This window comes from Tubulanus polymorphus, chromosome 1 (genome assembly GCF_964204645.1).
Source record: "Tubulanus polymorphus chromosome 1, tnTubPoly1.2, whole genome shotgun sequence".
Lineage (NCBI taxonomy): Eukaryota > Metazoa > Nemertea > Palaeonemertea > Tubulaniformes > Tubulanidae > Tubulanus > Tubulanus polymorphus.
Genome location: NC_134025.1, coordinates 28808538 through 28833192, shown reverse-complemented (window position 1 = coordinate 28833192; position 24655 = coordinate 28808538). Strand labels below are relative to the sequence as shown.

The 24655-nt window shown below is 35.8% G+C and overlaps 2 protein-coding genes across 13 annotated transcripts; one reads left to right on the top strand and one right to left on the bottom strand.

Annotated features, from left to right (window-relative positions):
• Positions 1–103: 103 nt before the first annotated feature.
• Positions 104–23013, bottom strand: LOC141903070 (uncharacterized). 10 transcript variants are annotated; one of them, XM_074790978.1, is made up of 40 exons: positions 22919–23013; positions 21625–21820; positions 21443–21527; positions 20947–21080; positions 17984–18188; positions 17156–17349; positions 16830–17059; positions 16461–16533; positions 15606–15748; positions 15387–15527; positions 14471–14645; positions 14247–14363; positions 13971–14006; positions 13423–13515; positions 12945–13122; positions 12772–12858; positions 12178–12368; positions 9281–9453; positions 8433–8697; positions 8179–8341; positions 7744–7856; positions 7453–7668; positions 7266–7370; positions 7133–7183; positions 6924–7049; positions 6545–6649; positions 6112–6216; positions 5741–5845; positions 5131–5235; positions 4912–5016; positions 4629–4661; positions 3884–3967; positions 3399–3524; positions 3239–3322; positions 2945–3166; positions 2744–2857; positions 2581–2649; positions 1261–1465; positions 1050–1171; positions 104–955 (listed from the first exon to the last, which is right to left on the bottom strand). In XM_074790978.1, the coding sequence occupies exons 2-40, from the start codon at positions 21802–21804 to the stop codon at positions 764–766; spliced, it is 5250 nt and encodes a 1749-aa protein (XP_074647079.1). In that variant the 5' UTR covers positions 21805–21820; positions 22919–23013; the 3' UTR covers positions 104–763. The 10 variants fall into 10 exon arrangements, with proteins under 10 accessions (XP_074647079.1, XP_074647062.1, XP_074647088.1 ...); XM_074790961.1 differs by lacking the exon at positions 4629–4661 and adding an exon at positions 4184–4288; XM_074790987.1 differs by lacking the exons at positions 3884–3967; positions 4629–4661 and adding an exon at positions 4184–4288.
• Positions 19615–24139, top strand: LOC141903099 (zinc finger CCHC-type and RNA-binding motif-containing protein 1-like). Of its 3 annotated transcripts, none has more exons than XM_074791069.1 (2): positions 19615–19685; positions 23458–24139. In XM_074791069.1, exon 2 carries the CDS (start codon positions 23465–23467, stop codon positions 24092–24094), a length of 630 nt encoding a protein of 209 aa, XP_074647170.1. In that variant the 5' UTR covers positions 19615–19685; positions 23458–23464; the 3' UTR covers positions 24095–24139. The 3 variants fall into 3 exon arrangements, with proteins under 3 accessions (XP_074647170.1, XP_074647179.1, XP_074647162.1); XM_074791078.1 differs by lacking the exon at positions 19615–19685 and adding an exon at positions 22840–22865; XM_074791061.1 differs by lacking the exon at positions 19615–19685 and adding an exon at positions 23243–23279 and having other exon boundaries at positions 23458–24138.
• Positions 24140–24655: the final 516 nt, after the last annotated feature.

Here is a 24655-nt window from a genome sequence, read left to right as displayed (position 1 = left end):
TAAATTCGGGTGTCCCAAAATTCAGAATATAAATACAGTCAAACAAAAACTGAAAACAAAGCTATAGCTTGTTTGAAAATATTTTATTACAGAAAAACAGGGATATATGCCTATGTATAAATATAAACGTACATGATAAAGATGATAAATCTATGTAATATTATCGGAATATTCGAAGAACAAACTTTGTTTTTAGCCAAACTTTATCGGAATGTGGCACAGGATAAAAATCATACTGACAAACATAACACAACTATCGTAACTAATCTGATAATATCAAACTCTTCACAGCAGTATTTAAACTTATACTATTTACATGTAACTGAAACTTAGCCCACTTCTTGAAAATGTGCATGTACTAAGACGAAAAGTTTTGGAACAGAATCGATTTTAAAAATAAGCGTAGCCTCCATGCCAGCCTGTACAAGCACTCAGAACATCTTATAACAGATATACTTTTCCAAATCGAAATTAACAGAAGTCGACTAAGCATCTTAACTTTCGAAAATTCTTTAAGGGATGATGAATAACTGGTCCATTTAATTATAAGGAAGACCAAACATATATTCCTCGTTAAAAAAAACATACCAAATAAATTGCTTTTGATTTAGATAAGATAGCACCAACTTGCATGCCATATTTATAGAAGACTAGAAAACTGGAATTTATCAGTAGTAAATAAAACGTATTATCAATATATTGCATATAAAATGGCTCGGTGAAACTGATATTCAATTGAGGACCCATTGGGTGTGTACTAGCGTCACGGTTCTAAAGCAGCATGTGTAATTTTAGCTACAACTTTATGTAAAGCTTTGCATTTGTCTTCTAAATTGTAGCAGCGAGATTCGGCGATTTTCTGTCGTTCTTCAGTCACTTGTAACGCTTTCATCAGAGACGCGTTCTCTTTATAAAGCTCTTGAACGAGAAGATCTGATTTCGTGCATCGCTCCAACTATAAATATTTAAGTACATGTACATTCATTTAGGATTAGGTTTTAGCTGGATAAAAGGTATGCAAGTAGTAGATAAAAGATAATGCAAAGTACCTGTTTTTTCAACTTGTTTACAGTTTCTTTGAGGAGAGAGTTTGCGATATTCAGTTTTTTATTGGCATCTTGTTTATCTTCATCGGTTTGTTTTAACGACTGGTTGAAATCCTGCTGCGCCTCTGTTGAATATACATCAACCGATAAATTACACCTTTATCAATTATGAAAATACGCAAACAGTAAACAGCGAACATAGCGCAATACATACCAATCAATAATTTATTGTATTCAGCACATCGTATTTGAATCATATTTTCCAGTTCCATTATGCGTCTTTCTTGTTCAACCATTTTCATATTGACGTCATTGAACTTGTTCATATCAACCATATGTTTTTGTTTGTCGGTCATGTCTTGAATGTGGCGGGTGTGTTCAGAATCGACCAATGACAGATTCGTTGCCAACTCTGCCAGCTACAGGTTAATAAAACAGTGACCATTCATTGTGTTAGATCACAATAATGTTAACAAAATCAAAAAACAGTAACACAACAAAATAATAATGTTTCTTTTTTAAATTTGAAAAATCAATTCAACCTCTATGCATTTCTCAAACTCACACCATCATATGGTGCATCAGTTAGATCATTCCTCAGATTTGAAAAGTATGAATCAAAAAATTATATTTAGAATAAATTACATATTTTAATGTTGTGTTACTTTCATAATTCACTAGTGTATTATTCATTGTTAAAGATGTTTCAATCTTTACTAGATCAACAGTTGTCTGTATATCATCATAATCAGTTAAAAGATTTCCTATGTTATCGATAGGTTTTTGAGTTAAAATTAAATGCAGTTTATGAGAAATGTTATTGAAGTGAATTCTACCAGCGTAGTTTATGCGAATTAGGAGGAACTGGAACTGAAATGCTTCCACATGTACAACAAGTACACCGATTCGCTGTACTAGTGCGTGATTGATTCATATGAGCAGTTCGTTGATTCAATCGATTCTCATTCGAGGCTGAAGAATAAACCGTACTCTTCCAGTAAACTGGAACTGACGTCTGAATAGTGACGGTTTCATTCCCGCAGTTACAACACGTGCAACCGATTTGGTTCTTTTTTTCCTGTTCCATCAGAACAGAACGTAATTCGGGAAATACCATAGGATCGCGAATCAGATCCATGTTGTATATTTTAGTTGTAGTAGATACAGTTGTGGTTATTGAGATAGAACTGTTAGTAATGATTGTTAACACTTCGGGGGTGTAAAAATTGCGACTGCTACCGTTGAGATTGTTAGACGTTATGATGTTCTTATTAACTACAAACACACGATTTCGATCGGTAAAATGATTAGAATGAGACGACTGTTTAATCGAGTTACGTTTAGGGGGTATGGTTAGAGAGGTTTCATATCGAGGATCTATCTGAACTTTTTCAATATCAAACATTGCAACTTCGGCAATGAATTCGGCGATCTGTTTAGAAAATTCAAAAAGAGAAGCCCATGAGAAACTTTATATTTTTCGTTAGTGTTACATTTTATCCGTAGAATCATGCGGATAAAAATCGGTATTTACCTTATCATTGGCATTCTGAAGCTGTTGTTTCAAATGACCATTCTCTTGTTGAGTGCTGTCTAACTTCGTCTGTAACAAAATCATAGATAATATCAACATCACAATAATCACGTGTTTGAAAATGAAAGATTGTCCTGAAACTGGGTGTAGAAAAAATCTATACCTTAACGTCATTACAATCCCTCTGCACAGAATTCAGTTGACGCATCCTTGATTCTAGTTCATGTATCGTTTGCGTCAATTCATTTTTCTCCCTTTTCATATCTTTATTCATTTCCTATAGAAATATTTAGAAACATTTTTATAAGGATCTTTTCTTCATTTCACACTATATAATAAGATAAGCTCTTATTATCAAACATACCTCAAGTTTCTGATTTCTCTGTTCAAGACGTTCAATATCTTTCAATGTTTTCTCCTGAGTAGATTTTAGATTATGCTCCGAGTCGTCTTTCTGCCGTTTGATCGCTGCCAACTCTGCTCTGTATTTCTCAGCAATTTCCGCTACTGCTTTACTTTCGATCATTTCTTTCTCCAAATTCCGCACAGATCTGTCAACGGCTTCGGTCAATTTCTCATTGGCAGCCTGAATTATGTGAAAATGATCTTACTACCAATTCAGATGATAACTGACCAAATCATGTAATAATGACTATACCTTCATTGTATTAGCCTGTTTAGCAGTGCTGTCCATATCTTTGCGAAGTTGTAGGTTTTCTTTCTCCAAGCTGTCATTCTTTAACTAAATATAATAGATACCATTCGATTCATTCAGAAATGCCAATTTCAGTTTGAATCAAATATGATTGAATCTTTACCTTGATCTCATCAAGTTGAACGGAGAAATGTCGTGCATCACTTCTGCTATCTTTCATATTGTCTTGAAGCATTTTTTTATCATCATTCAGAGCTTTATTTTCATCACTGAGAGCCTTTTTCTCGTTCTAAAAAAATGCAAATATTCTATTATAATACATACCCCCGGTATAGACAAGAGCTGAATTCCTCAATTTTAAAGATCATAATTCATATAACCTGCACCTAAGTTCGAATAAAACGAGAGGAAAATTTAAAACTACCAACCACCATTAACAGACAAAACGGAAAACCTCTTTACAAATCATATGCCTCAATGTGAAGAAAAATAATTCCAAATCTTTGTGTCTTATATGTGTTACACAAAGAAGTAAATAGTAAAACAAACTATGATAGAAGAAGCGAATTGTACATAGTTTAAGAGAACTGAATTATATGTATTTATGCAGTCAGTATTTAAAGCATTTGTTATACTAAAATATGATACCTGAAGCTCGGTAATGTTCCGTACAAGATTTTGAGCTTTTGTTTCCAGATCGTCAGCAGCACTGTTAGCAGTGTAGCAATCATTCTTATCAAAGGAATAAGACATCGAAAACTAATTAAATTCAACGACACTCGTATTCTAGTTGAGGTTTGTTAGTTATTGTTAGTGCAATGAAACGATAAGTTAAATCCACAACACAAAACATTAAACCATTTCACAACCACCACCAGTCATTCAACCTCTAACTGTTATTACGTAGGTTTCCACCTCAAACATCATGAAACAAATCACAAATTTTACCTGAAGTCGATCAACATGTGATTTTGTTTCACGCAGTTGTCTATCTAGATCCTCTACTAAACCTTCCAGTCCCTTTTTTTCATCTTGAAGCTGATCTCTTTCAACCTAGTATAACAGCAGTGATTATTATATATCATTACTAAAATCTCTCTAAACTCCTCTAAAATCCCACTTCAATCATAAATCATTTATCTCAACTATTCTACTCATTAAACCCTAAATATACTTCATCATATCTGGGGTCCAGGAACTACAAATTTCACACTACAAACTACCTCAACTATCAGTATCACTTCATGCATTGAATATATGATTTAGTCATTTATGAAATCTGATCATTCAGTATAAATATTCATTCACCGACACGAAAAATATCTACTTCACTATAAAAACCACAAGTTCCTTCAAAACCATTACAATAATGATAGAGTAAATAAAAACGTACTCCCTTCGATCCTCGGTGCAGGTAGTTAGAACGCTGAAGAAAATATATACGTATAAAACCTTCAATCAAATAGCCTTTAAGATTCGAAAGACAAGAATTAAGAGAAAATACTGTACGAAAAAAATACCATCAACCGCACTTAAGACTGCACAGAGACTGGAAAAACAAAATCACCACACCAGGCGAACCCCTCACAGATTGATGAATAACCCGAATTTCTGAAAAGCATGCAAACCGTCTGTCAGATGAACCGAATAACTGCAGCAGTAGCAATGAGCTTTACCTTTAATGCAGTTATATCTTTTTCTAGTTCATCTCTTTCCTGTTCTAATAATTTGTTTCGATGATTTAGTTCGGATTTTAAACGATTTCCCTTTTCGTTCATATCCTATATACGTAAAGAAGAGGAATCAATACTGGCATGTCTTCAAAATAGACCCCAAAAACAATCTGACCTAACTTAAGATAATCTCAGAACATCTAGTAGTGCAGTTTCATTTACCTTAGTGGTCTGCAATTCTTTTATTTTTTCCTGCAACTGATCCATTTTTTCCCCCAATGTGAAATTGGAGTGGTCAACTACTTCAGTGAGTTGAACATTGTTTTTCTACAAATTAAATTCTACGTAAACTGACCTCAATTTTCGACAGGTATCAAAATGAATTGTATAAATCGAAGACGCAGTCAAGGATATAGAATATATAAATCGGTAAGGTACGTTGATCGACAACTGAAGGAGGAGGGAGGGTGCAGGAATAAGGATCAAGAAATAAAATCAATTACAGCCAGTTCTACAGCGAATACTTGGAAATAAAACAAAATAACCCAGTCACAGGAATAAATAAAGAAAAGCAAACCATACATTACAACTAAATATGAACACATTTACACAACATAATTGAAATAAAGAAAAAGTACATAAGGGATCAAAAGGATAGTCTAAACTTTAGAAAATAAACCAGCAAAATATCATGGGGAAGTGATAGAAAAATGACTTAACTACGCTGTTGATATAAATATGAACTAATTCAACAACTCCTGACATCAGCCATAGTCCTTAAGAGTAGTGAATACCGAGGTAGCCAGAAAATAGGATGAGAGTTTAAAATCACCTGTAAATGTGAAAGCTCGGTGTCTCTAGTGTTCAACGAATCTTCAATCTCCATCATAGCTGTTTCTAGATCCTCTTTCTTCTGCAGTAATATATCATTCTCGTGCTGTCGATGAAATTGACGCCAAATTATTTCAAACTAATTTACGTTTTACTCAAAACGCGATTAGATAAATATGTGGACGGAAATCCTATCGTCAACGTTGACTTATAAACGACCTCTTGACCTCGAAAATAACAATCTGAACGCCTCTAAATCCGAAAACCTAAGTCATCCTTAAACCAGAGTTGAACCTATGACTGGTCCAGTTATAATGACGTAAAATGAATAGAAATGGAAACCTTCACCATGAAATCAAACTGTTCAGTTACCTTCATGTCATCAACCTCGTGACATTTCTCTGCGATATCTTTCAATCTCAGATCGTACTGCCATTTCAGATCTTCATGATCTTTCACTAATTTATCATATTTCTCCTAAACGTTAGAAAATTTTGAAAAACGATCTCAGTTTCAATTCTACATTACAACTAATCCACATATAATGTATTCTTTAAGGCGATAAAAAATGCAGACTGAGACATCGAACATTTGCAAATAACCTGAAAGAATGGACCTCGCTGAAAGTGCTGACAAGAAACCATCCTCAAGCAAAAACCATACATGGATAATAGAAACAAATGACCAATACCGTTACCCAAGCAGATATTTGAACCTATTTTCAGATGAACATGTTAATGCCATGTAAGTCCAGTGATGCATGAAGCCTTAGTCGCGGTGATAATTGCCCCAGAGCCAACAATACCTGCAATCTAGATTTGTAAACTAATGCATCTTGGCATTCATGGATTTTACTATCCATCTGTTTGGTCATATCCTCAATTGCGGTCGCGAGTTTTCGATTCGTGTCCTTTCAAAATAACGACAAACATGAAGTAAGACACCGCATTAACAACTAACAGAACTAGAAAACTAGAAACTATATCTAACTACGAGAGAAATTAACTACTCTAAAAGCTAAACTACAACAAGACACTACAACATATAAACGCTGATCTTATAGGTCCAGTTCTACAGCCATGCTCAAATAAATCATTCACACCATCAAAAACAATCAATTCATAAATTTCATGCATGGAGAATCTAGACCCCGAGATCAGTGAAACAGACATTGAATAATCTACCTGTAAACTGGAAACCTCGACATTCTTTTTATCAACTGAATATCTGTGGTCGTCGACTTTCTTTTTCATTTCGTTCAATTCTCGTTCCACGTCTTTTTTCTCTTTCATGATTCGTTCATTCGATGCCTACATTATGAAATATACAGTATTTCAACTCAAAGCTTACAGCTTCATAACATATTTCACGAAAAATAATTGTTTATATTTACCTTCAATGAATCATTGTATTCTTTTTCTCGGTTCAAACGTTCCCCGACCTCCTTCATGAATAAAACAAACAATTTTTACTTCGTTATGTCTCACAGACTGAAGACAAAATGTTCAAATGTCAATGATACGAACCAATTCTTTTTTCGTCATATCCTCGTAAGCCATTGCTTTATGAGCTTCACTCGCTACTATCGCTTCTTCTTTCGCGACGTGTAATTCTTGAACCATATCATCAGCCTTTGATAAATAATCATGTGCTGTGTCAAAATCTAGATAATACACTTTAAGAACAATATCACGGTCGGCCTGACTGACTCACCAATCGTTTCTCTGCTTCGAGCTTTGCTAATTTAGTATTCAATTCGTCGTTTCTCTTTTTCAGTTCATCGACTCTACGAATGTAATCAGAATTCTGCATGTTCGTCAGTCTTAGATCTTCATTTTCGGCTTCCATTGCACGTTTGCTGTCTTCTAGTTCCTGCATTTCACCTCTGAATGCTTGTTTCATGTCTCTAATTCGTTGACTGAATTCATCCTTCAAATACACAAATAGAATTATCAATAAAAAATTCAAAAGAACCATTTTCAAAACATCAGTACATTTACATACCTCTAAATGCTCCCTTGTCTCTGCCTCCACTTGTCTGAGTTTACTATCCATATCTTGATTTTTAGCCTTTAATTGAGCCTCAAGTTCTAGCTTTTCTTGTGTATATGCTTGACCTAAATATCAGAAAATATAATGAAATAAATGCGAGTTGTGACGCATGTCAACAATTCATTCTTAGTAAAAATTACAAGCCGTTAGAAATTACATGAACCCTGGTATTCATAGTAGCAGCTGTAACCGAACAAATAATGCTGCTCGATTTACAACAGATGTTGCGTTGTGTATGACTCAATATCTCACACTGTAGTACCAAGGGTGGGCACAATTCTACAATTATTCGTCTATTTTATAAACATAATGCGCATGCATTTTGCAGAGAGATTTATAGGTTGAAACATTATTGCCATATAAAAAACCTATATCTAATACACTTACATAACTGAGCCTGTTCTAACTGATTTTGCTCCTGAAGCTCAGCTTTCTCTTTTTGAAACTCTTCCAATAATCGATCTCGCTCGGCAGCGATCTTATAAACTATTGATTTGTCGACCAACGAATGGAAATCGTCCCTTAATTTGCCTCTTAACGACTCCTCGCCCTTAAAAAACAACACAGTTCGATTACTGATACAGGCTTCACTTACTAATTCTGAGCACTTTCAGTTCAAGCGATTTGAAGATATTTTTCACCTTAACGAACATGTTTTCATATTCGTTAACTTCGATTCTGTGAAGTTCTTGCATACGCGCTTTTTCCTCATTGAATCGATCTCTCATCGAGGCCATTTCTTTACTGAATTGTAAACTCATTTCTTCCTGTTGTAACTTCATCTGTAATTCTAAATCGGCTATCTGCCCGCTTCTAGCATCCGACTCGTTCAGTTTCTGCTTTTCGATCGCTTCCTTTATCTCCGCAATTCTAGCTTCAATCTCCTCATCATTTTCCTTTCGTAGACTGAAAACGAGAAAGATTGAAAATAAAACCTACTCCTCATTTTGTTTTATAGAGTAGTGTCTTTAACATTTGATAACAAATACGTTATACACCTCATCATTCATGGTATACACATACACAAGGCACATATCCTTCCTATCATTATGAAATACTACCTTGTCGACCATCTTCAATAGAATGCGAGATTTAACTAACCGATCTAAGGTTAAAACTTCGCTGAAGTCGAACCCTACCTTGACGTATCTTGCGGGGCCGACTTCTTCTCATCGTCGGTCCCTTTACCGAACTTCTTTTTGAAAAAATCCATGATGACTTACTAATCACGACTAAGCGTGTCGAGCATACGATATCACAATATATTCTAATACGACAGATGTTTTCTCCTCAGTAGTCTGTGCACACTGCTGTGTCGTCGTCGTCGTTAACCATATATTTTACTCGATCGATATTCTCTTCATAATAAACCGCGTTCAACTCTTTTCGCAGTTTATAAAATCGGTTACATTCATTTAACGAACCATTAACACCCGAGCTGTTTTCGATAATTAAACAACACGTCATCTGTTCGTATATACGTACGTACCGTTGTATGAGATTGGCGCGATCTTCGGCATTTTTCTGTTCGATTTGTTTTTTCTCTCGTTTATGCTCGTCGATTAGTTTGTCGATTTCTTTCTTATGAACGGCTAAAGCTTCTTCTTTGATTCGTAATTCGAGGTCGGCTCTTTCCGTATCGAAATCACTGTTTAACTGCTCCTATACGAATAGATACAAAAATATTATCATTGAAACAAAGCGCATAGAATTAACACATTTTTGTTACGAGATGATGAATAGAATTTCTTGCGGGAGAACAACAATTTTAGACACTTTGAATAAACCATTGCAACTATAGAAATGAACTGAAAAAACTGAACTAACACTACTTTGTCATAACCATGGATTACATTTCTACATAATGAACAAGGAATCTGAAATGAAGAGATGAATTTTTCCACTGTTCAGCGAATTCTGCATGAAGAACCATTCATCACTTACTCTTGTTGAAGCTCTATGAACTATCTCCTCTGATCGATCGGTCGCTTTATATTTCCAATGATTAACAGGGACCGGTAAGTTACTGCGACTTTTTTCAGCCGGCGGAAATGCTGGAAGTTTATATTTCCGATCTAGATGTACAGGATGAATATATTCATCTTCGGGTTCAATGTGAACCTCTCTCAACACTCTAGACCGCTGATGATTATCATTATCATATGAGTCACGACTGGTATCATTCACTGTTTTATTTTTGATTGTCACCACTGGTCGAATTTTCCGTGAAGTGAAAGAGTCTTTAGAGTGATGTCTTGATAGTGTAGGATTTTTCAAAGTACCAGTCCCAGCACATGGCCCCGATGGTCTTGTTTGCACATTATTTGCAATCAATGGCAAAGAAGAATCCAAGGAAGATCTACGTCTTGAAATCAAGCGAGTTCGTGGTGTATTTTCTGGTTTTATCAATGAGTCCGTTGGTCTGGAGTGAGTTCGTGGTGTATTTTCTGGTTTTATCAATGAGTCTGTTGGTCTGGAGCGAGTAAGTGGTGTATTTTCTGGTTTTATCAATGAGTCCGTTGGTCTGGAGTGAGTTTGTGGTGTATTTTCTGGTTTTATCAATGAGTCCGTTGGTCTGGAGTGAGTTCGTGGTGTATTTTCTGGTTTTATCAATGAGTCTGTTGGTCTGGAGCGAGTAAGTGGTGTATTTTCTGGTTTTATCAATGAGTCCGTTGGTCTGGAGTGAGTTTGTGGTGTATTTTCTGGTTTTATCAATGAGTCCGTTGGTCTGGAGTGAGTTTGTGGTGTATTTTCTGGTTTTATCAATGAGTCCGTTGGTCTGGAGTGAGTTTGTGGTGTATTTTCTGGTTTTATCAATGAGTCCGTTGGTCTGGAGTGAGTTAGTGGTGTATTTTCTGGTTTTAACAATGAGTCTGTTGGTCTGGAGCGAGTTTGTGGTGTATTTTCTAGTTTTATCAATGAGTCTGTTGGTCTGGAGCGAGTTTGTGGTGTATTTTCTGGTTTTATCAATGAGTCTGTTGGTCTGGAGCGTGTTAGTGGTGTATTTTCTGGTTTCATCAATGAGTCTGTTGGTCTGGAGCGAGTTTGTGGTGTATTTTCTGGTTTTATCAATGAGTCCGTTGGTCTGGAGCGAGTTTGTGGTGTATTTTCTGGTTTTATCAATGAGTCTGTTGGTCTGGAGCGAATTTGTGGTGTATTTTCTCGTTTTATCCATGAGTCTGTTAGTTTCAAAAGAGCTTTTGATGTATTATCTGGATGTATCAAATCTTCTCTTCCTGATTCGGGCTCCGAGATCCTATTTGGTTTTGACTCCAGCTGTGGTCCTGTTTCATGAAGCTGATCTTCCAGTGGTTGTTCATCCAACACTGGGTCTGGAATATGATCCATGTATGAATTAGATGGGTCCATATGATCATCAGAATTCTTGTCATCCTCTTTGCAGTTGTTTTTTACGGGATCCACTTGTTGACTGGAGTCCACATTCTCTTTATCTTTATCTTTATCTTGTCCAGTCGACGCTTTATCAGTTTCCTCATTTCCTTTTACATTCTTTTCATTATTTGCAGGTTTTGATTCCTCATCCTCTGGTGGTTCTAATAGTTTTCTCGTAATGTACTCAAATATTCCTGGTTCCTCCTCTTCTTCTTCTGAAGAAGAAGTTCCTAAAGTTTCAACGTTATCTTTAAATGAGACTGTTTTTTTCTTCTTCCTACGCGGACTTGACGGAGGTGTAAATGTATAAATCTCCTTTAACCGTTGTAGAGGAGACTTCGGTTCCTCTTCTGCCGGCGCTTCCTTTCTTCCAACTTTGGGACTGGTTAACGGAGAGAGTAATCCAGCCAAAAATGAAGGTTTTTGTTTTTTCACTTCTTTTTCATCAGCCATAGTGTGTCATATAAAAAGTTATCCTATTTTAGATCTAATCCGATAGAGAATATGATAAATCCTAGCTGCGTAGATTGCAATCCATACACTGACTGCACCGATAGGTGTAACTGATATTACTACGTCAAAAAAATATATAATTGGATGGAAAATCATTATTGGAAAATGACAAACCAGTAGTGCAATTAAAACCAAAGAAAAAGGAAATACAATACATATGAATAATAAAGAGGTTGTGTGTAGGATTGATGGAATAATCTTAAGCCCCGGGATTGTTAATGGTTTGGTTGAATGAAATGTTCGATACCAGCGAAATCTATTGCTACAAACTAAATACATTCCGAACAATTACAACAATCAGAATAACTAAATAGATATATAGTTAACTTACAATAAAATGATTTTGACTCTGATGATAACTCAAATCTCCTAACTACAATTAGTAAAAAGTATTCTACTGTATCTGTGAAGCAGTTTCAAGATTTTGTATTTCTCTACAAATTGTTTTTAATAGAAGCTGATAAAATCTGCAAAACTTACCCGATCATATTTATATTGTCTGATTAAATCTTCTTTTTCTCGTTGATTTTTCTCTTCAATTTCTTTGATTTCCGCTTTAAATGCTTCTTCAACGTCTTGACGTTCGATATCATTCTTTTGTCGCAGGTTTTTAATCTGTTTTTCGTAGCTACTCTTCATCGCATCGATTTCAGCTTTTAATTTAGTGCTCACTGCAAATAAAGTGAATTCTAACTCTTTAATTCATTCATATATAATGATAACTTTACTTTTCCATGAATAAACAAGATTATGATGTACAAGATTTTTATAAAATGTGATACAGTAAGCGAAATGATCACAGGTCAAGCCTACTTGCTGGCTACTTTCTGCCCATTCCCCTGAGTTTTCCATGATTTTCAAAAGTGTACACCGGGGTACACAAAATTCCCACATTGAATCAGAGACATTTCTAGGTTTAAAATGTTTTTCATTGTATTGACAAAGAAACGTGGTCAATAGCATTATTTAAATTCCCTGAATTTTCACTGATTTTTTCGAGGTTTTTTTTTATTCCCACCCAGTAAATTTCATCAAGTTGAACAAAGATAAATCAGAATGTGAAATCTAACTAACCTTCCTCAGTGTAACCATCACCCTCACCACGTCTTCCTGGTAATTTATGTCGATCCGAAGGTGGACTTTGTTCCTCATCAGAATCTTCTGTTAAGAGAAAAATTAAGATTGCTTCAAATATTTTTGTTCGAACTTAGAATATCAATAAATTTCGTAAGTGGATTAAAACTTACCAGTCGATGGTGGACCCAATTTCTTCAGATGAGGTTTCGTATAATCCGACAATTTCGAGCCGTTTCGTATCGGAATTGACGAACCTCGTTTACCGGCCGTACGTCGATTCTGATTGGCTAAATCATGTCGCAACGATTCTACTTCGGCTCTCAATTCATCGTTTTTATCTCGTAAGAACTAGAAATAAACAAACAGTAATAACTCACGAATAGATCTCTCAGTATTTATGATGGATTATACGGCTCTATGAACCGCATTCACATTATCCCTATTACCAATTCAGAATGGACCAAAATCGGCACGACGAATCAGATTCTAGTCAATTTTAGCCCGTGCCTAATTAGAGATTGCGTTCACAAAGCGAAGTCACTTTAGGAGCCTATAGCAATAATTTCACCCGTGTGAACAGTCAGTCCTGGCCAAAACTGCTCATGTGATTGCGGCTATAGAGTGAATGTGGCTATAGATTGCTCCTACCTTATTGTCTTCGTGAGCTTTGTGTAATTTCATTTGTGAATGTCGTTGTTGCTCTTTATTATGAACATCGTGTGAAGACTCCAAATCAGCAATCTACAAACAGATACATGGCGATCTGAGTTAATAAACTGTATTAACAGTTAATAATTCAGGATCCAGTTCCATAGTTCCGAGTTGAGATTTGACTCTCGGTTAAAACATTGAAAATTAACTAATTTCAATTCGGAGTAAACTCTTAACTCAGAACTGTGGAATTAGGTCATGATTGCTGTAATCTGAAAAAAGTATACGAATAACGGAAACGTTCTAACCTACGTAGGACAAAGCCTAATGACATAAACCTTTCAGAAAGCATGCACATATTACATTTACAGATAGTTGAAACACTATCAATGTCAAATTTACACCAAAAAAATTGTACATAAATGAAGATATTTGTGATGAATTGAAGAAAGTTTACAGGATATTTCCAAGCTCCTCATGCAGTGGACGTGGACATAAATAAAAATGACCTCCATCACCGTATACATTATATTGTATTACTTCACCTTAAACTCATTTCTAATTTTATTGTCAAGAGCAAGCTAAAAGCAAAATGGCTGCGGTTATTGCAAACAGTACGGGGTGAGGTGGGTTACGTGGATATGTGGATTGGAAGATGTATCCATCTAATCATCGACTAAGTGATTCAAGGGGTGATGGTGATCTACTTGAAATGGGATAATCCATCATCAAACTAAATACTCAACTAAATCTTTGAAACTATAAGATAAATATCAATCGACATATAATAAATAATGGGATTATGAATAAAATGAATGTACCTTCCTCTGTAGTTCACTGACAGTCTCCAGTTCTCTTTGCTGACGAGCGACGACTTTTTCTGATTCGATCAGTTGTTCCTGAGATTCCTGTAAGTCTAATTCTAATCTTCTGATTTCCTGTGAAAACAATCGAACGATATGAACGTTGACGGCTTTAGATCCGAGCTATCATTCCCGACTTCATTTGGTCTTGTAAAGATAAAGGTAATCATAGATATACATACTTGGCCGAGATCTTGCACCTTTTCTTTCAGTCGAGTTTCTTCTTCTTTCAGATCGATGATCACTTTCTCCATGGTTTTACGTTGGGTTTCTAGTTTAGCTGAACCTATATCTCGTTCCTGTTCCAGATCTGACTGCAACGTCTTTAACTGTTCTTGATATTTTCTCTCGACCGTCCTAAAAATTGAGAACACCGAAATTGAGAATACCTTATACATTAAATAAGTGCATAATATATCAACATTTATGAACTCCTGAAATGGAAAAGATACAAATCACCCAAATTGTAAATGCATGAATGGATCCATGGGGATTAGTTACGTAGGGGATTGAGAACAAACTTTTCCGAGGATGAGGATTCATAGGATATGTAAATACAATCACTACTAAACAATAAATACGATATTTCTACTAATCACATCCTCTTAAAAAAACTACAGTATACAGAAAACACACCAGGACTGTGTCTAAGGTTTATTTGATCTGAACACTCTTCAGGCCCGAAACCATTTCTAATATACTCACTCATATGTCTCGCCAATTTCCATAATGGTATGCGCTAATCTGAACACAAAGTCATAGTAATTGAAGTTACGGGTTGCGTGAAAACCTGAGCTTGAAATTTCCACAAATAACATCATGTATTGGATGTTCTGTGAAATCCTAATACAAGCCGGGTTTTGATTGGTCTCTATCGGTTCCAGAATTCTCATCTGGGGCTCGACCTATTCTGGACTACCGGGGAAGTGTAATTTGTTATACTAATAGCAGGCCGGCAGTGGGTTTCTAAACCGGAATTGTTACTCTTATATTCAGAAAATGTTCAATTTAAACGTTTGAAATAAGTTCAAAGTTTCGAATTCACATTCTCCAGATGAGAAATAAAAGAATTCAGTGTACATATATAGCGGTACTCACTGTATTTCTTTATTTTTAGTTGATTCTAAATTGTGGTAGCGTTCATCTCCCTCGTGCACAAGGAAGTTGATGCGTGCATTTGCTTCCTGTAAATCTGACTGCAGCTTGTTATTATGCCCAGTTGTCTGTTCCAGATTAGACCTTTGAATTAAACATAAAGTTTAAATCAGCAAATTTTTGTTATCCGCAGAACACACCTCGAAGACAGAGGAAACTTACTTTAAATACTGAACCTCTTGATTATACGTTAAAACAGCTGCATTATAGGCGGCTGATTTCTGATCTCCGTTGACTAGCTCGTGTTCTAAAGCTGCTGAAAGTTCCTGTAGGTTCACTTTACTGTGCAGATCAAATTGCATATTCTGAAAAATAGTATAATCATAGGCGACGTTATTGATTATGCGCTTAAACGAAAATCAATTGTTTATATTGCCTAAACACAGATGTGAAGCTCCTAAGTGGACTGACAAGTCCCCTTTACGCAATGTGTTACTGAGGTTCCACTCAATATATGTATTGATTAGCAGCTTCAACTACAAACACTTCCGATATATACTGACGCATAGCTTGACCCAACGAAAAGGTAGCGTAGATAGGACTAGACTAGACAACTGATAGTGGTCAAAAATATAATATTAGACAATAAAGGACTCAAGAATACTCGATAGAATGTGATCAACACATAAAGTTACAACAGTTATTTATTACTAAAAGGCTAAAGTAAAACATATAGAAGACAAAATCTAAAAGTCTTTGAGCTGCTGAGATATAAACAATAATTGTAGTGAAAATAACTCATATTGTCAATTGAACAGAAGACAGATTGAACGCAAATTCCTATAATTTTTTAGAGTTCGAGACTAAAATCGTCAGAGTCAAAAATACTAAGAGAGACTAAAAAGAAGCCGATTAGAATTGATTGATTTACCTTCATATCAACACGTATAGAATATTCTAAATACTACAAGAGAAACTTTCTGTGATATTTCAAATTCGTACATGCAACGATATCTCACCTCATACACAACACCAGTCTTACAATGTTTGTTTCATAGTAAATAGTAAATTATTTACCTTAAGGATTTTATTACCATCGTGAACTCCTAACTGTTCCCATAATTCTACTATCTCATCAGGACGAGCGAACCTAAAATATAACACACCATCTTAGCCCTCATCAAAGTACATAGTAATATCAAAACACAATCAGAATTCCAGCACTGCCAACCTCTGAGAAGTGCTATCAGTAATAAATTGAATTTTTGTTTCAGGAAAATTTCATTGAAAGAAAATTTTCAAATTAATCAGCAATCAACAGTAAGACCTGAGGTAACATCTTCCACATTTCAGTTCACATCAAATAAATCAAATAGGTATTACTCGGGATAGAATTATAACAAAATACTGAAAGTCAGGAACATTTGGCAGCTCTGGTATTCTTACCCGGTATTGTGAGGATCTAGAACTGAGAATAACCCAGAACCGCCTGTAGATGGCGTAACAGATGAAGAAGGTCGGTGGATTTTCTTCGATGATAAGGGTCTCGATTCACTTTGAACGGCGGGTGAAGCCGTACTAGCCGGACCGTGTTGAAATAAACCTAACATAAACTCATCAAAACTGACGGTTCCATCTCCATCTACGTCGAGATTCTCGAATAACTGCATCAAATCCTGTAAAATAGTTTGAGAACAAGTTTTACATCAAAATAAAAGGAAAAAATACTAACATATTTTGCTAATAATCGGAAATGATGAGAGGTATTTTACCTTATCATCCATTTCTTCCATTCCGATATGCATGCATACTTGATTCAACTCGGACATCGTTAAATATCCACCGCTTCCAACACCGAGATCGGCCCATATCGACCTCAAATGAGCCTCCTCTTCGTTACCGATAGTTCTAGGCGACGGGCTGCCCTGACGCGCCTCCATGTTAGCCATAGAACGATTCATCTGACCTGCAAAATACAAGAGACAAAAGATCCAGAAATAACTGACAATGACAAAGAAAAGCTAACTCCTAAAGCGCGTACCTATGTTGTTCTTTTTCTTTAAAGGTATTCTGTCTCGGTGCCCAGCGTGCACCGCCTTAGATTTTGAACCTTTCATCATTAAAAAGGAATAAGAACTGACTATGCGGATGTATGGAGAGCGTGTACAAGTAGTAAACACTGCTGTTACCAATAGACAAGATCGAATAAAATCGATATATCACTATAAAACACAGATCATCTGGCTGAAGATATTAATCATCTAATTAAACATGTAGTATTCATTAGAAAACACTTAGTTCTTTCAATCTATTGATGGGCAGTTAGTTAAAGCATATGCATTACGCTATTATCATTTCAGACCTTCATTTTGTCTGTACCGTCTAGTATTCTAATGCAAGGATTACAGGATTTGAAGAGAAGGGGAATATTCAATGGTATTTAAATTCCTTGATAACCTTCTATTCTGCATGTGATAATGTATATGTTAAGGGCGTTACTATATTCAATGAATTGTTGTGACTCACAAATCAACTTACAAGAGGCAACAGCTGCTCAATATGAGGTTAACCCATTCACAGCGGCATACTCAAGTATTTACCTTCAGCCTCGTAAGTTTGTTCAGTTGTAGCAGCTCCATTGTGTTCAGTTGTAGCAGCTCCATCAGTAGTATCTTCATCAACTTTAATAGCTGGTACCTCGGCTGGTGCCTCCTCAACCTTGGGCTCAACCTTTTCTTTGGCTTCTTTGTTTTTGGCATCATTTTTCGCCGATTCCTCCTTCTTTTCCTTATTTTCACCAATATTCTGAAAGAGAGACTCAGATTTCAGAAAAAAACTTCTAGGAGCCACAAATAATACTATGTATTGAATTAATGCATTTCTGTAGAAATTAGATTAAACATTTGCATTTGATTATTGATGTTGCATTGAATTCTTTTTGTTATTTCCACACAACTTTGAGTTCTATGTCATTTCTTAGTAATTACTCATCTTGAGTGATATAATTTCATTAGATCGATGTGCAATTTTTTTCTGGTTCTCAAAAGAGGTGACAGTGTGTAAGAGAGTATGTATGATGTGGATTAAGAAGATTGTGTAAAACTATATAGAACCACTACTTAAGGTATAGCACCAGTGAACTTGACCCAGCCTGAGTCAAACCTCTAACCAACGTACCGGGGATCATAAAATTCAGTAACTAAGTAACCAGCAATGAATAAACCCAGATGCAAAATAAACATGTTCATGAAGTTTACACAATATGCCAGATGAACGTATTATCAATATCAATGCAGTCATTTCTCTAAGCAGAGTTCGATATTATGCAACTTTAGTGAAATAATACATAAGTCAGTTAATGGATATGATGATGATTTATGCATCGGATGGATTCAGAGTAAGACGGACAAGTGTTGGTAATAGCCTAATCCTGCTAATCCAGCTAATAATCCTGCTAAGCGCTGAACCCTTGCGCTGAAACCGAAGCGAAGCGTGCGTTGTATACGCCTGATACCTGATTTGAGGTCATGTTTTGTAAATGCTGTCTGTTAGAAGCCGCCACTCGTTCGTACGGTGATAAATTCGGATCCTTGTCTGTTTTTGTCGACAGATCAGCCAATGTTAACGGTTTGCTCGCGGGTTTTACCACTTTTTTCTTCTTATTGAGGGGACTTTTCATTTTGAACTTTTTTACCTTAGGTGATTTAGCCGGTTGCGATGATTCGGGTATATTTAATAATCCGCTCTGATTTGAAGTATTGTCTGAAACTATCGCAGGATCGTTATTCAAAGATGTTGTCGGAGCTGTCACTTCTATTGACGGTGATTCTTGTTGTTGCGGCTTCTTTTTCTTGAACGGATTCGAGAAAAGCTTCTTTCCCTTACTTCCCTGATCCTTACTCTTCTTACTCTCCATGGCTACTAACAACACTACTAACGTATTCCATTTATGTTGCTATGCAACTATATAATCCTATAGTAAATTCCTAACGTCCATTGCTATCATTTATCACACACAGTACGTACATCCGCTCAGAAAAGAATTCAGCGATTAATTGTTACGCGAGTGAAATTAAAATTTGAGTTATTTAAGAAACAGCTGTACAGACTGCTAATCGAAATGATTGTAATATACTTCTCGATCTATATTCGTACGTAGCGCTGTATGTAGTGCATGGTACATATGTAGCTGTATGACGGTTTACTGGAGACACCTGTGAAACCCAGTAACAGGCTGCATCTCACAAAACATACAAATATCACAAAAATGAAAACTGGATATATGACCCCCTGTACGGAGAGGTAAAAGGTTTTCAAACGTTCAAAAACATGGCAATTTGAATTACTGATTATGAGTTTGATATTGATATACTTTTTCAGTAGGTTTTGTGAATTTATTGTAAAAATCTGAAATTTTCCAGTTGATATAGTGTATGCATTGAAAAATTAGTGATTGCGTGAATGAACAAGGTCTTTCTTCTGTATACGTTTTCAAGTATATCGGTACAAAACCTACCCAGTAAGTATAGTATAAAATACTCCTGAAGAATTAACACTGAATACATCAGAAGATGCTTCAGATAGAAAAGCCATACAATCATCCCATATTTCCCTCCGGATCACTAATTTCAAAACGAGACGGTTTAGAAAAAAAGATTTACCTTGAAAAATTTCAACATTACTTATCGCTGCACGTGAATTCAGTACTGATATCACAGTTACTCACGCGTTGTAATGTTTCGTAAAACTGTAGATGAATTATTAAATTGAACAGCTGTGATAGTTTTAATACACACCCAACTGCGTTCAATTACAGTTCATTACTACCGTCTATCATCAATCTGTAACAATCATTTCTATTGTATTTGATGAATATTGTATTCAATACATCGTTTAATAATTGCTTTTATGACTATGCTTATTTCATGCCGATGAGAAATGCATGTTATCTTGGGGTAGAGACACAAATTTACGCTCTCCTCAAAAATTGGACCAATTTCTTTAAGATTTGCCTTTGAAACTGTTTTTAGTTAATACTAACATTGGAATTGGTGCCTGCATGTTTTGGGTCTTTAAATATTGACGAAAAAATTAAATGTGAGTTTCATGTTATAAACCATTGGTCCAGAAAATACGAATGGTTGAAGGTATGCTGTCACCTGAGGATTTTATATACACGTATACAATATAGGAACAGGACAATACTGTCATGCATAAATATGAATAGCGGTCAAAACAGACAGTAATAATACATTGACCCATGCATAAAGCAGTCATAAATTAGTCATATTAATGTTTACCTTATTCTCTTCTATAATACGTATGCATTTCAATTGACAAAATAAATGTTTTTTTGATAAGAACAATATATATATGCAGGCACCAATCTGCAGCCCAGACTCTGAATCTATCACCATTCTTTTAATCTTTGATGGCCAAGTCTTCACATGTTTTCAGGACTTCACCCGATACATTCGTGATTGAAATCCGATTCAACAACAGCTGCAGATTGATAGATCATAGACAATCACCGCGATAGATTTAAATTCAAAAACATCTTTACCTTTTTGAATTGTTTTGTGAGGTTTTTACGAACAGATCGAGGTGATGAGGAACTACTATCGACATCAGACGTCATATCCGGACGTGATCTTCGTCCATAGCGTTTTCCTTCGTGGAAAAACTTGGGCGAAGCTTCTAAAATATGAAATGAAAAATTCATTCAGAAGTTATTAGAACCATTGAAACACGTGTTGTAAAGATAATATAAAATCTCACAATACAAATTACAAGATTCTGATTCCTTGAGTTAATATTCAACATTTCAACTATATCCCAGTGCAAGATTTTACATTACCAAAACAATCATTACCATTTACCGTAGATTCAGTCTCAGTCAGTTCCTGCCAACTTGGTTAAACGCTAAGTCAATGAATTTTCCAAAAATTTTATTTGGAAAACCTTCTTTTTCACCGATTCTCAACTTGGTGATATATTTAGTCCCAACGCTAAGTGTAAGGCAGAGTTTATTTTACATATTTTGAATATATTTCACTGACCTGGTGTTGGGAGATTTTCATTGTCCGGAGACTCCAATGTTTCTAACACTTCGATGAAACCATCTCTAAATTCTTCAAAATTTACCTAAAAAGTATTTCAGATCGCATTACAAATCATCATTGATCCATTCGGTATTAAAGTGTAATTCATGTTTTACCGGAGCATGATTCTAAACACAAACCGTTGTATTATTTGCGATGATAGTATCGACCACATTCTCGATATCCGTGTGAAGTTGTATTTTCTGACATAAATAAAATATCTGCGATCGATTGAGACGACCTTCTCCATCGGTATCCGATAACTGGAATAATTCTTTGAGTTGATCGACTAAAATGCTATGATCTTCACTCATAGTCATTAGACTCCCAGATTTCCTGCAATATAAGACAATTATCATAACTTATTCATAACTAATAAAGTGTCCTTAACTTGATTTGTCTCCAAACGTACCGGAGTCTCGTCGGTTCCATAACCAATTTTTGATATTTCTATCCAAAATTGCCTATCTACGTATATAGAATTGTGTTTAACCACTAGCCAAACTATAACTTTACTTTAATATTCATTAATACAGTAGGTCTATATTGCTGTAAGGAGTGATATAGGCAGTACATGTAAGGGCTGAGTTAATTCTTAATAGGACTAGCCTAGCCTTACAATTAACAATACAGATATGCAATCATGCCTATCATTGCCCTGTGTTTGAACCTGCAACAAACACATGCTTAAAAGTTCATCAAACTGTGAACAACAAGAAACACTATAATGAAGTGCAAGTGGACTGTCTGTTAGCCTAGGCCTAAATTAAGCAGCCCTGCCACCCGGGGTCGATCCCATGACTAGCCGAGGATCCGAAGCTATACCCCGATCCAATCCTATACACATGTCAAAAGAGATTGTCGTGTTGTTGATTTTGGACTCAAGCTACCATTCAGTCCTACCCTGCATGCCCGTACGGTACCACCTCACCCGCCGTCCTAGTTAGTTATCTAATCATTGGTGGTAAGCTTTTATGATCGGATAGATTTTTGTGATTTTTGAACCGATCGTGAAACTAAACCACAGACAGGTAGGCCTAACCGACTACTGGGCCGTCCGTATTCGGTATCAATCTGACAATCAATTAGTCAGTAACCTGTCTGTGGTTTAGTTTCACGATCGGATATTTTCACAAGCCCATCCGATTATAAAAAGCTTACCACCAACGATTAGGTAACTAACTAACAATCAATCAGATTTGGAATTGCGGAACCAATTATAAAATCCGATGAAAGCACAATTAGGTCCCACATGACACGTGGGCAGGGTAGGGTGAGGGCAGCAGGTAGCAGAGCAGGGCAGGGCAGGGGCCAGAGAGGGGTAGGGCAGGGGCCAGGCCAGCAGGAGGAGGGCCAGACAGAGAGGTCACTTGTGTGATATGTGGGTCATAATTTTTCCATTTCTACATGTACTTATTTTTTTGATTTGTCTACCTTTAGATTATGCTTGAAGGATAACGAACGAAGCGTAAACAGCTCAAGAGTCTAAGAGCTTAATAAACGTGTAAAGACTTGTTGAACATGACAGGATTTAACCAATAAAATAAAATTGAATTACTATTTATTATTGCGTTTTGAGGTTCGAATCCCAATTCACTCGTATTATTCTAAAGCATTAAAACGAAATATTTACTATTTAGAATGTTGATTTACAAGAATCATTCTATGTAGAATCGTATATAGTGAGATTATTATCGCTTGCATTGAAAATTTCGAAAATGTTGTGATGAATAAATGATTTGATTTAATTTGTATACTAATCAAATTCAATGCATATATATTGAGAAGTCATAACGTAAATTGCATTTTATCTACATTAAATGCTTTTTATAGGCCTAATGTCACCTCATTAACTATATTTTCCGTATTTTGAACTTGAGATACAGAATTCACCAAATTTCAGATGCCTAAAATTGCAAATCGTCAACTGTCATTTTTGATTTTTTTTTTTCATTTCATTTCATGATTTTTAGGTGAAACATGAGCGGAGGAATAGCACCGAGCAAGACAACAGTCTATGTATCAAATCTACCCTTTTCGCTGACGAACAATGATCTTCACAAGATCTTCGAGAAATATGGAAAAGTGGTCAAAGTAACGATCGTTAAAGATCGTGAAACGCGCCGCAGTAAAGGAGTCGCGTTCGTTTTATTTCTCGAACGAGAAAGCGTTTATAAATGCGTCAACGCGATGAACAACGTTCAAATGTTCGGACGAACGATAAAGTGCAGCGTCGCGCGGGACAACGGCAGAGCGGCCGATTTCATCCGACGCAAGGAATATCCCGATAAATCGAAATGCTACGAATGCGGCGAAACCGGACATTTGAGTTATAAATGTCCGAAAAATCTCTTGGGCATTCGCGAACCTCCGAAAAAGGAGAAAAAACGGAAAAATCATTTAGAGGACGAAAACTCAGATGAAGAGGAGAATGAGAATACGCAGCAAGACGACAGTTTAGCCGCTGCTATCGCGTATCAAGATAAAATCAGAGCGGAAAATTTTAAAGCTTCGTCATCATCGGGAACTTCGACGTTTTGTGACGAACCGAAGAAAAAACGTTACAAAAAAGACGCTTATTTCAGCGATGAAGAAGATTTAAGTGATTAATAAATCTTTATCTTATCTGTTATATATGAAATAAGAGTTTCATCTTCTGTGATGGGTGCATTGGTTTAATCATCAGCTTCTTAGACAAGATAAAAATGCCACAATTGATAAGACAAAGCATCGGAGTGATTCATGGTTCCTGCAGCACCAGGAAGAATTTAGGAATTTCAAAGAGTATTCAGCGGTGATATTTGGGAATCTTATAGATTTTCCTCTAATCCGGGAAATATTTGAGAAATTCATTTAACATTTCATGTAGCATGTTCTCTGGATGTCAATAGCTTGCCCGTGGATTCAGCAATTTTTTGGAATATAACCTTCAACCAGTCACCACTAAAATGCTGACATCTCTAGTGTGACGTTCATTTTCACTTCTAAGACCACATTTCCATTTGGGAAAAATTGAACACGCACAAAATATTTGGATAAATTTGATTATGAATCCTTATCACTGGGAACAATGAAGTGATTGTCACTGATCAATGATGGGATTATGCTTAAGACTTTTGCCCCAAGATATTTCGTCAATCATCAGGTTCTTATTTTATCTACATCGAGTTG

What these genes read in the sequence shown, in the direction of transcription:
- LOC141903070 (XM_074790961.1), bottom strand. Translation starts at nt 21,804, where the DNA reads ATGACTATGAGTGAAGATCATAGCATTTTAGTCGATCAACTCAAAGAA. An exon ending in CGCGCCAATCTCATACAACG is followed by an intron (nt 8,698 to 9,280) that starts GTACGTACGTAT and finishes TCTCGTTTTCAG; the next exon opens with TCTACGAAAGGAAAATGATG. An exon ending in AACAGGCTAATACAATGAAG is followed by an intron (nt 3,167 to 3,238) that starts GTATAGTCATTA and finishes CACATAATTCAG; the next exon opens with GCTGCCAATGAGAAATTGAC.
- LOC141903099 (XM_074791069.1), top strand. Translation starts at nt 23,465, where the DNA reads ATGAGCGGAGGAATAGCACCGAGCAAGACAACAGTCTATGTATCAAAT.